Consider the following 15,655-nt stretch of genomic DNA (forward strand, 5'->3'; position numbering starts at 1 on the left):
GAGTAAAGTGGCTTCTCCGATACTGTATTACTCTTACATAAATAAAACAATGCACTTAATTGGAGGGGATGGGGATTCAGCAACAAGCCGATGGGCTTCATAACAAGTGGGTGTATGAAGGGAATGAAAACGAGAAAAGATATGTAAAACCCCTGCAGGCTGCGCCTGACCCCAGTGAGTCACTGTCTACACAGGCTTCTCCAGGATTGGGCATGACTCGGTAAAATGGAGCACAAACATTTCTGAAGTGCACTTCTGCTGCTGGCTGCTGATGCATGTTAATCCAATTTGTATTTTAATGTGCAGTGTGGAAATCAAACAAACATTGGTGCACAATAGAGCCATTTTTTTCGTCCGTTTTATAAAACAATAGAAACATAAGGTGCTGGTTTTGAGATGAAAACCTCAATTGGTTACCTTGTAATGGAAACCAATGACAGGATCAAAGTACGTAAGAATGTCTGATAAATCAAGAATTAAAATGGCTTTTTGCAAACTTATTTCCTACCTATTTGAACAAATTGTGTCAGATAAATGTATTTCAGAAGATGGAATAGTGGCTGTGAAACATTTTCTCATAAGCACCTATAAAAACAAACTAACTATTAACTAACAAAACATGCCATGCAGGGAAAGGGAGATTGGGTGTTGGAATGTCATTTATTTTGATATTGTTTGATCAGGTGCTTGATTAAGGGGTTTTGGTCGGCAGTGGCACTATACTATAAAATAAGACAAGGATTCCTCACCAGTAGTTCCACTATATTTCTAATGTGTTATTCAACTACAGTCTATATCCACAACATCATCAAAGACAACGAACCAAACTGTGATTGAGGTCATATTCTCTTGTCTATTTCTGCATGACACCATTTTTTTAAATCGTGCACAGTAAATCTACAGTAGCCACGGCGGTATAAATAATTAATTTCAGGAAAAAGATCTATTTGCTCCGGTGCCTCTCCGGCGCGCGTGTGCACCTGGTGCCATTTGGTTGGTCACGGCAGATGCGTCTCCAATTATCCCGGAGCTGGATTTCTGCGCGCCCTTTGCTTGCAGACCCACATTGATTTCGAGCGAGCCGGGATCAATGCGGACGACTCAAGAAACTCGCATGTGAATAACTTATGCGTTATGATTGATTCGTATTTGCGCAAAGAAGTCAAACAACGGGCGGATGGGGGGGAAATCAACAGCGCAGAAGCTCTCCAATATGTAGGAAAGACGGTGTGAGTTTGGGTGTTTTGTGACAAGGACAAGTTGTTCCCATGTCTCTGGGTGTGATTGTCGGCTCTCCACGTGATAACTAAAAACGATCAGTCATTTCAGTCGGCCTCCTCAGTCCCCTACCAGATCTGCCTGATGAGTGGGCCGCCCTCCCGCCCTGCATCACTTTGCCAAGCTCCCCACCTGCACCTGTCGGACGTTAATGGGAACTAATCGACGCGTTGGAGGAGAGAGATGGTGGCGGCTGCTCGGTTCAGCACGCTGGACAGCGCTCGTGGAAGTTGGAGGAGACGCACGCGGATTTAATTGACAAAGAGTTCAGGAGGTGCTGCATGGGGAGATGAGCGACGGGTGAACCATGGTTGATCGGAAATGCGTACTACCAACAACAGGCGCGGGTAACCCGAGAGCGGACTTTCTGGAGTGAGACATGGACTTTGCTGAAAGCCTTTTCGCTTTGTTCATCATCGCGGTCGCGGTCGTCTCGCTGTTGTCCAACTTGTTGGTGCTGCTATGTTTCGTCCACAGCACCGAGATACGCCGACAGGTGCCCGGCGTCTTCACCATGAACTTGTCCTTCTGCAACATACTCATCACTGTGCTGAACATGCCGGCCACTCTGGTGGGGATTATCAGGGACCAGCAGCCGTTTGGGGATTGCGTTTGCCACACGGTGAGCTTTCTGGAGACTTTCCTGACCGCGAACACCATGCTGAGCATGGCGGCTCTCAGCATCGACCGGTGGATAGCGGTGGTGTTCCCGCTGAGTTACTCCACGAAAATGCGCTACAAAGACGCGCTGATCATGGTGTGCTACTCCTGGCTGCACTCCTTCACCTTCTCCCTGACGGCGCTGCTCTTCTCCTGGGTCAACTACAACCACGCGTACGCGTCCTGCACCTTGCAGCCGCGCACGCAGGAAGGCAGCGACAGGATTAAGTTCACGATCTTCACCGTCGTTTTCCACGCCACCAGTTTCATCCTCTCGCTGCTCATTCTGTGTTTCACCTACTTGAAGGTGTTGAAAGTCGCCAGGTTTCACTGCAAGAGGATTGACATTATCACCATGCAGACTCTTTTCCTGCTGGTCGACATTCACCCGAGGTAGTTCACCAAATGCTTTGCTCAATTATTCATACATGCTTTTTTCTTCCACAGGCCTTTTAAATGTATAATCCACAGTCTAAAAGTCTTCTGCTGTTTTCAGCGTCAAACAAAGATGCTTAGCGGAGCAAAAGAGGAGAAAGCAGAGAGCCACAAAGAAGATCAGCATCTTCATCGGCTCATTCATCATCTGCTTTGCTCCTTATGTAATTACAAGGTAAGTCGAATTGATATTACCCATAACTCATCTAATTCACTGCTAAACTTAAAACATAAATGGCCCTTCTGTGACAATACATGTAATATATTAACCGCATCCCTTCATCCAGACTCATTAGCGTTGTTGTCCTCCAGAAGATACAGATCTGTCTCTGCATTAGATCAGATTAGACACAAGTCAACACTTGAAGCGCACTCACAGAGTCTCTCCGGACCAGAGAGGGCTCATTAGTCACCTATCATCCTGTAAACAGGTGACTTCTACTGAAAAACACAGTGTAGGACAATATGTACAGTACAGACAGACACAGACAACATGAGGGGTTGTCAGCCTTGTGGTGCTGATGATCCATCAGTTTGACATTTGGGTGAAGAGGGAGACAACACACATTAACAAGGAAAGAGAGACTGTAACCCCTGACCTCATATCCACTGGAAGTATCCTGAGCCACATCTAATTATGATAATTCATACTCATGCCTCTGTTCTGCTTTTAAAGTATAAATTTGTGAACATCAGTTATGGTAAAAGCATAATATTCTCCGCTCTCTGTGGTAACCTTATGCTTTCACACATTATTGTTCCGTAACATCAATTAGCAGATCATAAAGGATGTACAGGTATTATTGGGAGTGTGAAGGAGGCTGAAGCTTAAGGTTACATCTTTAAAAAGCCAAAGCCGTCCCGAGTGTTGTTAAACATTTTAGTTTGACTTGAAATACCTAAAACACAAATGAAATAATCAAATACAATTAAAGGAACATACATATTATCATATGTATTACCTTACAATTATGCTCTTTGGAAGATTTTAAATGCCATTTAAAAAAAAAGGGATAAAGCTCGCCTGCACCTACTTTGCAAATAATGAGTGCTTTGTATTTTATATTGGTGGTTTAAGCTGTTTTCTGATTACAAAGTGTGTTGTATTTCCCTGTATCTCTTTGCTTTTAAGTAGGCCTTTTGAAATGTCCATACAATTTGTAAAAACTCAAAAGAAGGCTGAAATTAATTAAAAATTTTTATCGCCTGCTATCCTCCCTTCTGAAAAAACACATAACCCCCCAACCTCCATCCTGCCGTCCCCTTATAACTGTCATCCAGTCCCTTATGTGTTAAATTAGGTTCAGTTTTACCTAATTCCCTTTGAACATTTAAAAAAGCAGAGGAAAAAAAAGCTCTTACTTAAAATGTACTTTATTTATGTTTCTGCCCATTCAGGTTGGCCGAGCTCATCCCCTTCGTGGACATCAACCGCCACTGGGGAATCATCAGTAAGTGCCTGACATACAGCAAGGCTGCGTCCGACCCCTTTGCCTACTCCCTCCTGCGTCAGCAGTACAAGAAAGTCCTGGTTACTGTCGTCAACAGGCTGCTCCGCCGTGACCTGTACCCCTCGTCTGGCCACAACAGCTCTTTAGACACAGAGAACGACTACTGTCTCCAGAGGATCAGCTAATGGCGAACGCGCGGAAACGACAGATAACACACCAAAGGGCCAAAAATAAAGGTTGCCTCTCGGAAGAAGGTGGGCGGAGGAAAAAGGATGAGGAGAGAGACAGAGAGGACAGGATATTGTTAGACATGGGAAACAGAGCAGAAATAGGGGACAGGTTGTGGGTGAAGAGCATAAGAAAGGGAGATAGTGGGCGGAAGAGAATGAGAAGACAGTAACGAGGGGGAGGATGAAGTGGTGAAGGAAAGCGCAGATATGGAGCGATGGGGACGATGTGGAGACAGTATTGGCAAACAAGAGATCTGTGATTCATCGCCGAAACACAGAAAACTACACAGATCAGACAAATCAATTTCATCGAATAAGTCGTGGGTTCAGATTAATCTAAAGGCGAAGGACCACCCAGCTGGACACAGGCTGCTTCTTCTCTTTGAGCCACTTGTATAAAGTGGCCTTTTGTATACACAACCAACCACTTTGTAATGATTTCTGCAAATCCACACGTAGTGACTTCTCCTCTGCTACAGAACACAGGGACAGAGGTAGAAGCTGATGGCCGACAGGTGCTGGAGCAAAGATGTGAAAAGAAGGAGAGACTATGTTGGATTACACACTCTTACTGTGGTGTGGAGACTCAACTGCTGCACATTATTGCCATGTTCTGTATAGACCATGTTAGACTACTTTGCAGTGTCATATCACTGAATATTGATGCACTTTGTCTAATTATCTCAGATCTATAGATACAGGAGCCAAAGGCAAATAACATTGACACCATGATATTAAATGGTGAGGTTGGTGATATTCTGGGTTTTTGTTGTCAACAAGTGTTAGGAGAAGACCAAAACCGACAATGTGTTTCTTCATCTCAATATCATCAATATTTGCGGACCCTTTTATTTATTTTTATTTGAGTATAGGAGCATGCAACACAGGTTAATCAAAGAAAGAGTGCTTATACCCATTGGTATGCATCTAAATTAAGCCACCAGATGATCTTATAAACGAGTTGTGGACGTTTACTTACATTTTTTTAAACCGGTTTCATACTTTCTTTCTGCAGCTGTCATGTCTCCATGTCAGGAAGAAGATGAGTTTATTTGAATGCCATTTGTCCTGAATAGTGGACGTTTTACCAAAAGTTCCTCCGCCATTTAGTCTGCAAAGCATCTCTCTGTTTCGACACAAGTTATATTTAATTAAATCTAACCCCCTCATGATTTAAACTGGCGTTCTTACACGTCCAGGGAGGATATCATTTAAGAGTTTATTTGAAGATTGAGATCTCTGGCTACACACTGGTTAGTAGGGTCTATTGATTATTGGGTTTGGTCCCTTCATGGGATTTCTTGACAGTAAACACATAGAATATCACCCGACTTCTCCTTTTTAAGCGTGAGTTTGAAACTGAATGTAGTAGAGATAGTCCACGTTTGACTGAAAAGTATTTGTACGACTGTCCTTAGTTTTGCCAGTTGACTGGAGAAAATGTTTCTATGGATATTTACAATAGGTTATTATATATTTTGCATTGTAAAGGAACAACTTTTTGTCTAGATAAAAGGGATGCAATGTGGTGTCGCATAGGAATGCTTTCAAAGTGCTTTAAACACACCGTTTTGTGTACGTGCCAGATTTGAATATGTGACTTTTTCAGAGGTTCTATACTTTAACCAGAATAGCTGCTTTATTATTAAACATCTGTTTATTTTGGGTGTATTTCATGCACATGCATTTCCTCCCCTGTGAGCCTCTTGCTCTTCTTTGGCAGTGTTATTAGCTGTAAGTGGAATATGTGCACTAAAAGCTGTCAATTATAAAGCTATTACAAATATGAATGTTTTCACAGTAATGTCATTGAATCGAGCTAATGTCCTTTGATTTAATTTGTACGTTTCTAAATTAAATTCAAGCAGTTAAAAGTCTTGAATGACAAATAGGTCTTTTTTTCCATTCGAGATTATCTTCTATTCAATATTTGAAATTGATGGATTGAGGAATACTTGAAGAGAAACATAACTTGTTGACCATCCTCTGTTTCTGCATCACATTGTTTTGTTTGCATCTGCCTCGTGGCCCTAATTATCAAACATGATATATATGGTGTAAATGTCTCTGTAGCATTATTGCCAAGTGTAATTAAAGAGACGGGTCAAAGATCCTTTTTTGCCAATTAGTGATTCTGATTTATTCTGCCTCAGACTTAATTTTATGCATGAAAACAGACCAACAGTAATTATTTGCGGCACGAATTGAAGGAATCACCAAAACCACCAGCACCTTCGATTTCAAACGGTTCTCACTGAAAGCAGCTCAAGGTGTCACCGTAGCCAGGTTTTGGCAATATTAACACGTCATCTGATTAACCCCAATCATCGGAAACTGCTAAAGGAGAAAGTGGTGATTAAAATTGCTCGAATGGAAAATGTATGCATGGAAAAATATGTCACAGCCGCTCAAGTCTTAAAGGACAACAACTGAGTCAACTGAGTGAGTTAAAGGAGTGTCAAACATACTCGAAACTGCAGATGTGTGTGTGTGATAATCTGCACAATTACATGGATATAATTCATAATACCTATTCCTGATTTAGGATACAGTGGTATTTCCACCCTCAACTCACTCCACTCTTTACAGCCAGAGGGCTGGGCTATCAAGATACTTGATCTAGTCTTGAACCCAGGGGTCCTGCATGACATTGGTCCTGCGCCCGCCCGCCTGCCTGCATGATGAATAATCATGCTTCCCATTATGCTAATTCGGATCAGCTCATCTTGAAGGAGAGAAGACCCTGTAATTAGTTGAGAGAGTAAAACAAGCTCAAAATAATGAAGCGTAATGTAAGTAGCATGACCAAATGTTCCCTGTGTCCCCCTGGCAACATCAATTTAGGAGGTAGAGCTGTTCACTTGATGATGAAGTGAAATTGACAGAAATCAGGTCAGGTGGCAATCACCTCGGCTGAGTCTTGAAGAAAATTAATGAATTCTCTTGACAATCAAAGATTTTGCTCAGTCTAATGACTATCTTGGTAGACATTTTGAGAATCATTGTTCCTTAAAGGAGAGTTTTAGGGATTAAAGTACTTGTTTGCTTCATGGCCTTTCGCAGCTCCATCTCAGTTGCGACGACGCTTCCTCCCTTTTGCTTTAATGTTGATTTTCTGGCTCCAGAATGGAGTTCAATGGTAAAGTTTGACGCAAAAGAATCTAGACTTAATCATCAAAAATGTCCTTTCAGAATGGTGTCACAACTGGTCCTTATGCCGTGTTCACACCAAAAGAGTTGGGAAATATTCGCGCAAGTAGATTACATGTTAAGTCAATGCACAGACGCGAATGGTTGTGAAAAATCAAATTTTTCGCCAGGCGGCGCGAACACCGGCTTCATTCAGACACTCGTCCTGGCGGAGTCGGAGCTGTGTGCGACTACGGATAATATTATGAACCCAGACACGGGGGCGTTTGATGTTCCCACGTGTGTGGGACTTCCTCAACAAGTATAAAGCAGAACTAGTGGTTATTTCAATGGTGGATGGCGGAAATGGTAAATGTTTTCACAGAGTAAAGCCACAGCGATAAGCCACGCCCCATTTCCCCAGCGAATGTTTACTGAAAAGCGGAAAAGTGAATTAACCACATAAAGTCGAGCGAGTAAACTCAGGCGAAAAAGCGTTGTATAAATTCGCAGATGAAGCTGAGCCTCTTTTGTATGGAACCAAAACATTAAGGCGATATAATAAAGACTAAAGAGAGAAAATGTAAATTGTGTATCATTTACACACAACTGAATATTGTCCAAAGACAGTTAAAAACTAGCTCAGCTGCTAGCTTTAGCATGATTATTTCTTAAAGTTAGAACAGAGTTGATATTTTCTTATTTAACACTAATAAACACATACATCATTTTCTAAATTAAGACATGGTATGTGGGCACAACGAAAGTGCTAATATTAATTGAATAATTGTATGTGTCCCTGGTGTTCATTATTGGTCAAACAAGGTTATGTGACGAAGGCAACTGTGGATTATACAGTCTATAGATGTAGCTCCAATTAAGCCAGGTGACAATATTAAATGAATATAGTTTATCGAAGGGGAAATGTAATCTTTCAATATTATTAATACAGAGAAAAAAACTCAAACTAAAGAAGAAAAAACTCCGTCTGCAAGCAAGCTGCCTTTTTAATTCAACAAAATCTCCGTTAATGTACGTCATATTCTTAAAATAAAAGTCTTCATGCAAAATGTCCTTATTTCACCTCAGATCCACTTCCTCTGTAACTTGATATTTGACCGCCACACGTGTAATGAAGTGAGGGAAGTACAGGGGGAATTTCTGCAGACTTTTGGGAAATTGACGCACACACCCTCTGGCTGCGTCTGCGAGGTGCCACATCGAAACGGAATAAAATATAAAGCCCGGAAAACGCGCATCATGCTGCTGATCCTCCTACAGCTGCTGGTTCTTGTGTCGTGTGATCCTCGACGGTGTGACCCGGGGTTTCGAGGTAAAGTTCTTCAGCTTTATGCGATAAGATATTTTATTATTATAACGTTACTTGCATCCGGGAACCTGCTGCAGACATGAGACGCATTTCCCTGTGCAGATTGTAGTTTTCTAGATTCAGAAAGCTGACTTTGATGCTGTAAAACTTGTACAAAAAAATACTTTTAAAGTCACTTTTAAAGGCACAACACGATTGTGATTAGACTGTGGCCTACACTAATATTCCAGATGAAAGCATGCTTTTCAACTTTATGGATTACGATTTACAATCTTCTAAAATATGTTGAACTTTGGTGACTTAATGACACATTTATATACCGACAGGCATTTTAGAAAGCTGCTGAGGCACAGCGATAGATCATGCAGAGTATTTTGTAGGCCACTTTGAAGCATTTGCAGAGACTACTCTGCCATCTAGTGTCTGCCACAGTGTCAAGCTAATTATGACATGCTGATGTGTCTTGCAGGTCTGTGCAAGCCAACAGTGGAAGAAAAACGTAAGTACCCTTGGGCTTGGAGGAAGAGTGATGTCTTGCATTAGCTTCTTGTCATCCAGCTTGCTTCAGGTTGTAGCAGCTGATCTCTCCAGATGTTTATCTTCATAAATGGGAGCTTTCTTTGTCGTTTGAGCCTAAAAACCACACACTTTTTCCACACCGGTGAATGACCAGGCTCTAAATCTCCTTGATAATTCAAGAGTTTGTACGGTTGCATCCCTGTGAGTTGATATTTTTAAAAACAAAAAAGGATGAGATCACTGCCTCACTGGGCGTAGTCGTAATGGAATCTGGTCCGAAAGCCATAAGATCATCGTACGTATTTTTAGATGATCAATGACGGTATGAAATATTCATATTCTAATTTCCAGAGATAATAGAAACATTTGGAGCTAGATGATTGAAGACAGCACGGTGAGGCTCATCATTAAGTGTGTAACATCCGAGATCCGTGTCTGGATCCCTCGAAAAAAAAGACTTGATAAAGTGAGATTGCTCATCATTTACTTTTAAAAATGTTCCTAAAGTATCTGATTTTCTTCTTCTTCTCTCCACCTCAGCCAAATGCACGGATGTGTTACTGTCCTACTGCGACGACATGGCCTACACTCAGACCATGTTCCCGAACCTCCTGGGCCACAAGACCCGCGAAGACGCCGAGGCCGGCGCCGAGTACCTCCTCATGAGCGTCGTCGAATCTCTGCTCGGAGGAGAGTGCAACCCTGAAATCCGCATGCTGGGCTGCTCTGTGTTGGCCCCGCGCTGCGAGAAGGAGAAGGTGCTGAGGCCCTGTCGCACCACCTGTGATGCGGTGCGTAAAAAGTGCAGTCACGCTTTCCAGGGGATCGACATGGCTTGGCCCTACTTCCTGGACTGCGATCGCTTCTTTGTCAGTGACCAAGAGGGATGCTATGACCCGCTGGAGGGCCTCAGAGGTGAGGGCTAATTACAGCACATTGGTATTTTACACTGACTTTTTTGTTTCTGGTACGACTAAATATATTCTTCTTAACCCTTTTGCCTATATGTCTGCAAGAGAAACACAATAAAGTGTAGTCCTTTTGAGTTTCAATAGAGCAAACATCTGTTTGGCACACATGCTCATGTGGCTCCCCTCAAAATACAGTCCAACTTGAACGCCTTATTTCCCTACATAAATATTCACTTACACTGGGTCCTGTGGCTATTGTCATCGGTTTTATTGGCAGTCTAGCCGAACAAACAGCGCCGTAAATCCCCACAGAAATATAAAAAAGTTGTCTGACTATTTTCTAAACTTCTGTAAATTCTTGAAGTCAAAAAACTGTTTAGAAAGATACTCGGCTGCCAATACACGCACAGATCATGTGTGAGCCACGTGAGAGCAGAAGGAACTGGTTTGAGCATTTAATCATAGAATTTTAGTAAAAAGTGTACATGGCTGTAAGAGTCTTAAAGTTAACCGGTAAAATGAACCATACTACTGAATGCAAGTGTCTTATTTTTTATCGTACTGCAAAACTTTTCCAGCCATGTTGAATTTAGTTCAGATGTCTGGCAGCAGGTTGGACCTGATAATTATTCCCATATTCACATTCATTTCAAACTGATGTCCTTGTTTCTGTTTTGATATCATGTGACCTCTTCCCACAGTGATCCTCTCTACAATGTCTACATCACGTGGAGAGGGTCATGGCTGCTGCCTCCAAATACAAATTAACTCATATTAAATGGCAAAGGGTCTGTTAAACTTGCACACTCTTGTTTAAAAACAATAATGACAGTTTTACACCGTGCAAAGCATGCACTTAAATCAGCAGTAGTCTTCTAGGTCATTTGAATCTGGCAGCACGAAGGCTTAAGTTGTTCCATGTGGTATCGGAGCTATCATTGGTTTCTGCTAAGTGTGAATACAGAAATAAGGGCCGACATCAGCCAGTTCACCAGTTTCATGTGTCAGCCGTACTGTATGTCGCCATTCTCCACTCTCTTTTTGGTTTCTGCAGTACAAACCAGACTCTTCAAACAATCTATTTATAACCTGGCCGCCTTTCAAGAATGTTAGACAGCAGCTTTGTTTGATGGATCTAAAATGTGGCCGGTCACTGTTAGAGATCTAAAAGCACACTGATGTTTTTCCTTACAGCAGAGCAGGATGGACAGGCCGTTGACAGCATGGACATTCTCCCGCCTGAGGAGCCCGCCACAACGATACAGTTCACCTACCACACCAACGCTCAGATGATCAGCATCTTGAAGAAAACCGAGGAACAGTGCTCCGACATTGCGAGAACCTACAGCATCGGCCGTAGCATGGAGGGCAGGGAGCTGCTGGTGATAGAGTTCTCAAACAACCCCGGCCAACAGGAACTGCGTAAGTAAAGTGTGTGTAGAGTGTGTAGATAAATTCCATTTTTATCATCATCGAAGAAGTGAGACCAGTTACTGGACATGTGACCCTCTGTAGTCGAGCCACAGATGAAGTACGTCGGCAACATGCACGGAAATGAAGTCCTGGGCCGCCAGCTGCTGCTCTACTTGGCTCAGTACATGTGCTCAGAGTATCAGCTGGGGAACCCGCGCATCCAGACGCTCATCAACACCACCGGCATCCATATCCTGCCCTCCATGAACCCCGACGGATATGAGTTGGCTGTTTCTGGACTCCAGGATAATAATTACAGTGATGATGATGATGAGGAGGTTGGTTCTGTTGTCTGCGCCTTGTTTGTTTTTGCGGCTAAACAGCAGGCAGAATATACCTGAGCTCATAAGGTATTTAGATACAATGCAGCATGAGTGCAGAACATTTAAAAAAAGGAAGCATGCACTAACAATGTTAAAAAAGATATTGTTCATAGACCTAGTCAACAAAAATCAAAGCATAAAAGCAAAGGCAAACATGCCAAATGCACCACAGATTGAGATCTTACATTTAGGACAAATATAGCATTATTGAGCAACAGCATCCGTGCAACAATCTCAAACTATCCAGAAGTCAAACAATAAAATTCTAAAACATGAGGTTAAATGTGTGAATGCATATATTTTTCCTGTCATTCGCAAATATGTGTGCACAATAACACCGATTGGGTCATTTACCCTGCATTAATGTAATTAATAAATAAATATACCAGCAGTTGCAAATATAAATTCCATGAAATTCGAAGTCACTTAAATTTGAAATAATTGGCTAGTTTTCTGAAACCCCAACATGTGACTTCCTCAGGGTCCCAGATATGATTCCTGGAACATCGGCCGGAACAACGCTCAGAACATCGACCTGAACAGAAACTTCCCCGATTTGACGTCCGTCGCTTACAGCCGACGCAGACAGAGGCGCCACCGCACCGACCACATCCCAATCCCAGACTATTACTGGTTTGGTAAGGTACAGTATGCGTCTTATCCATATAGGTCATGAAGTCAGTGAATGATGCGTTATTGTCTAATGGGTGACATTACTGAGGAACCGCACTACCACTTTAAATCCAATAAACTGATCTGTTTCATTTCTCGGTCCAAATAAGTCTTAATGCTGCAATCCAGGTTGCACCAGAGACTTATGCTGTGATGAAATGGATCCGCTCCATCCCGTTCGTGCTCTCTGCTAGCTTCCATGCTGGGGACCTGGTGGTGTCCTACCCCTACGACCTGTCCAAGCACCCGCTCGACAACATGTTCTCCCCAACTCCGGACGACCAGGTGAGCGGGCTCTTTCTTTTATTTTGTAATACTTAATATTTTACAGTAGGTATTTTTACAGTTTAACGAGAAATGAAACCTTCGAAAAGTAAGAAAGAATAAAAGTATTTAATCATGCATCTGGCCAAAAGAAAAAAGAAGGTTGAAACAAGTAAATAAGTACAAAGAATAATAAAAAAAAGTCAATCGTGTCAACGATTCAGCCCAACAAACAGATATACAAAAATATATTCAAAGGGTTCTATTCACAGTGTTTCTTAAACTTGGATTTAAACTTATATATGTGGAGTGGAGTTGCATCCTGGTTAAAGATAGTACTTGTCTTTTTAAGAGATAATGAGCCTCTAGAGCCAACAAAATCAGACGAGTCACCTGCCAATTTCCTTGTTCTCACACATATTTGGTCCATTTTGTCCATCTTGCTATGTATGTGTCTTTTCTCAGTCTCAGAGATGATCGTTATTTCCATTTCGTGGATTTCTTTAATGATTCCAGTCCAGTTTTCTATTGATTGTGGATCGGTTTGTAGCCATTCACGAGTGATTGCTTTTTTTGCTGCTACTGTTAATATTTTCAGGAGGTACCTGTCGTTTCCTGTTATTCCTTCTGGTAGATCGTCCAAATAAAGTGACTTGCGTGTGAATAGGATCTGTTGCCCCAGAATATGTTGCATAATTGTCCAAGTGCTCTCCCAGAATGTTTGTATTTTGGGGCAGCTCCAGAAGATATGGTGGTGATTTGCTCCCCCTCCTTGCAATTTCTCCAGCATCTATGGTTTGTTGTAGCCAAGTATGTCTTCATTTTTTAGAAGTAAAGAAATGCATCGCCTGTCAAAGCGCATTGAATCCACAAAATAATCTTTCATGAATAATAGCTGCTGCACCATGAAAGTGAACATGGCTCTTTGACATCCGACCAAATAAAACACATTTATTTTCCCTGTGTCCTCAATCTTGGACATATTTAAAAACTTCATGTTTATCTTCTTCTATCGTTTTTATTCCTCAGGTATTCAAGCTTCTTGCAACAACATATGCAAACGCCCACGAGACAATGTCCAATGAAAATGCCCGGTGTGGACCGTCTCGTACACACAGCCAGAAAGGAACTGTTAATGGAGCACAGTGGTCCAGCTTTGCGGGTGGTGAGTTGAATAATTGAACCTTATTCCTCAGTAACAGTGTCTCAGTGTTGATGGCTGATGTCAGATGAAGCCACTAGGTGTCGCTGTAAGACAAGTCATGATAGAAACTCTTGGAAGCAGTGAGGAAGAACCTCTGAGAGGTGAAGGGTGAACAACGGGACGGTTTCTCATAGATTTCTGGGATAAGAAGTTTTGTTTTTGTCTCCCCATCAGGCATGCAAGACTTCAACTATCTTCATACCAACTGTTTTGAGGTGACTGTGGAGCTGGGTTGCGATAAATTCCCCGCTGAAGAGGAATTGTATACCGGCTGGGAAGAAAACCACGAGGCTTTAATCACATTTATGGAAGCGGTAAGAACATGAATATGAGAACAAGAGAAGCAAACGACAAACAGTAAGACACCACACACATAGGATAAGACTAAGCAGCAGTCTTAGGGAATAATAGCGGGTTGGCAAACAGCTGAAAATCAGCCAGAAAATCATATCTGTCTTGTGTTGTTCCTCAGGTCCATGGAGGTATCAAAGGAATCGTTAAAGATGAGGAGGGAAATGCCATCAAAGGTGCACGAATATCAGTCAGAGGAATACGGCATGACATTACTACAGGTAACTCATATCATTGTTCACAGATGAATTGGCCAAAACTATGACTTATAGATCTGACATGACACCATTTGTTCTATTAAGGGGCCCTCCAGTCATTTAGTATCACACTTCCAAAGAGTTATGGGACTTTGAGAGATAAAAGAATGCTCAAATTTGGGGCACTTGCACATCCGTCCTATTTAAATACTTCTACTTCCTTATTTGTGCTGCACCAGACCCTTGTGCCTGTTGTACACTCATGTCTGGCAATTTCCACCCCTCCTCCCAGTTTGTAGCACCGTCCTTGCCCGTGATGAGTGTCGTGTAACTTTGGTGGAGTGATGTATGTAAGCATGTATGCCTCCTTCTCCCTGCCCAGCTGAAAACGGAAACTACTGGCGCCTCCTCTCCCCCGGCATCCACATCGTGACCGCCTCGGCTCCCGGCTTCACCAGAATCATGAAGAAAGTCCACCTGCCTCGTCAGATGCACACAGCAGGCCGGGTGGACTTTGAGTTGCAGAAAGCTGTGCTAGAGCTCACCACGGAAGAGGAGGACGACGCCATCCTGTCAATGGGCACCTACGACCGCTTTGACCCGTATAATCAGTACGAGCGCTACACCACGACGGCGGATTTGAGCCACAACCGCGAGGAGAGGGTAGAGAAGCCCTGGTGGTGGAGCTACTTTGTCCAGCCCGGAGGCCCTGCACCAACCTGGCTGCTCAAACACGATTAGAGGAGAAGAACAGCATCTATTCCTACTGTATTCACACAAACCAAGCTATCGTGTAATGAATGTGCTGCTTTTTTTATTGATGTTACACTGCAATACATTTTTAAAAGCTAGCTGGCTGGCCTTCGTGTTAGCTTTGAGCCTTTTGCATACAAGTGCTCTGTTTGGTCCCAACATTACTTCACTTAATACAAGAATGTAAAAAACCTTTATAACAATTTTACAACAGAAATAAATCACTTTTGTATCAATTATTGTATTACATCCCAATGTGAGTCCTTACAGCTGCATGTAATCACTCTTTTCTTTGACATTTTGGGAAGTTTATTTGTTCAGCTAACAGTTATAGTAGGTAATGAAGCCAGGGGGCCACTAGGGGGCAGGCTGAATCAACTTCTGGCCCAAGGCATGCAAACCATGAGGTCTGTTTTTTCTTCCACACAGTGTACAAGTTGCAGAATAGTTCTGTGCAGGTGTGTTTTGAACAATA

The 15,655-nt window shown here is 42.5% G+C and overlaps 2 protein-coding genes across 2 annotated transcripts; both read left to right on the top strand.

Annotated features, from left to right (window-relative positions):
- Positions 1 to 1,657: 1,657 nt before the first annotated feature.
- Positions 1,658 to 4,009, top strand: gpr78b (G protein-coupled receptor 78b; the record flags this gene model as incomplete). The annotated part of the gene is made up of 3 exons (XM_079214613.1): positions 1,658 to 2,331; positions 2,435 to 2,548; positions 3,772 to 4,009. The coding sequence occupies 3 exons, from the start codon at positions 1,658 to 1,660 to the stop codon at positions 4,007 to 4,009; spliced, it is 1,026 nt and encodes a 341-aa protein (XP_079070739.1).
- Positions 4,010 to 8,443: 4,434 nt separating this feature from the next.
- Positions 8,444 to 15,403, top strand: LOC306734280 (carboxypeptidase Z-like; the record flags this gene model as incomplete). Its single annotated transcript, XM_079215635.1, has 11 exons — positions 8,444 to 8,516; positions 8,983 to 9,012; positions 9,573 to 9,947; positions 11,138 to 11,365; positions 11,459 to 11,694; positions 12,221 to 12,382; positions 12,541 to 12,696; positions 13,705 to 13,840; positions 14,054 to 14,193; positions 14,352 to 14,451; positions 14,810 to 15,403. 11 exons carry the CDS (start codon positions 8,444 to 8,446, stop codon positions 15,166 to 15,168), a joined length of 1,995 nt encoding a protein of 664 aa, XP_079071761.1. The 3' UTR covers positions 15,169 to 15,403.
- Between the last annotated feature and the right edge of the window lie 252 nt (positions 15,404 to 15,655).

The sequence above is a fragment of the Taurulus bubalis genome, assembly GCF_910589615.1.
Source record: "Taurulus bubalis genome assembly, chromosome: 3".
Classification (NCBI taxonomy): Eukaryota; Metazoa; Chordata; class Actinopteri; order Perciformes; family Cottidae; genus Taurulus; species Taurulus bubalis.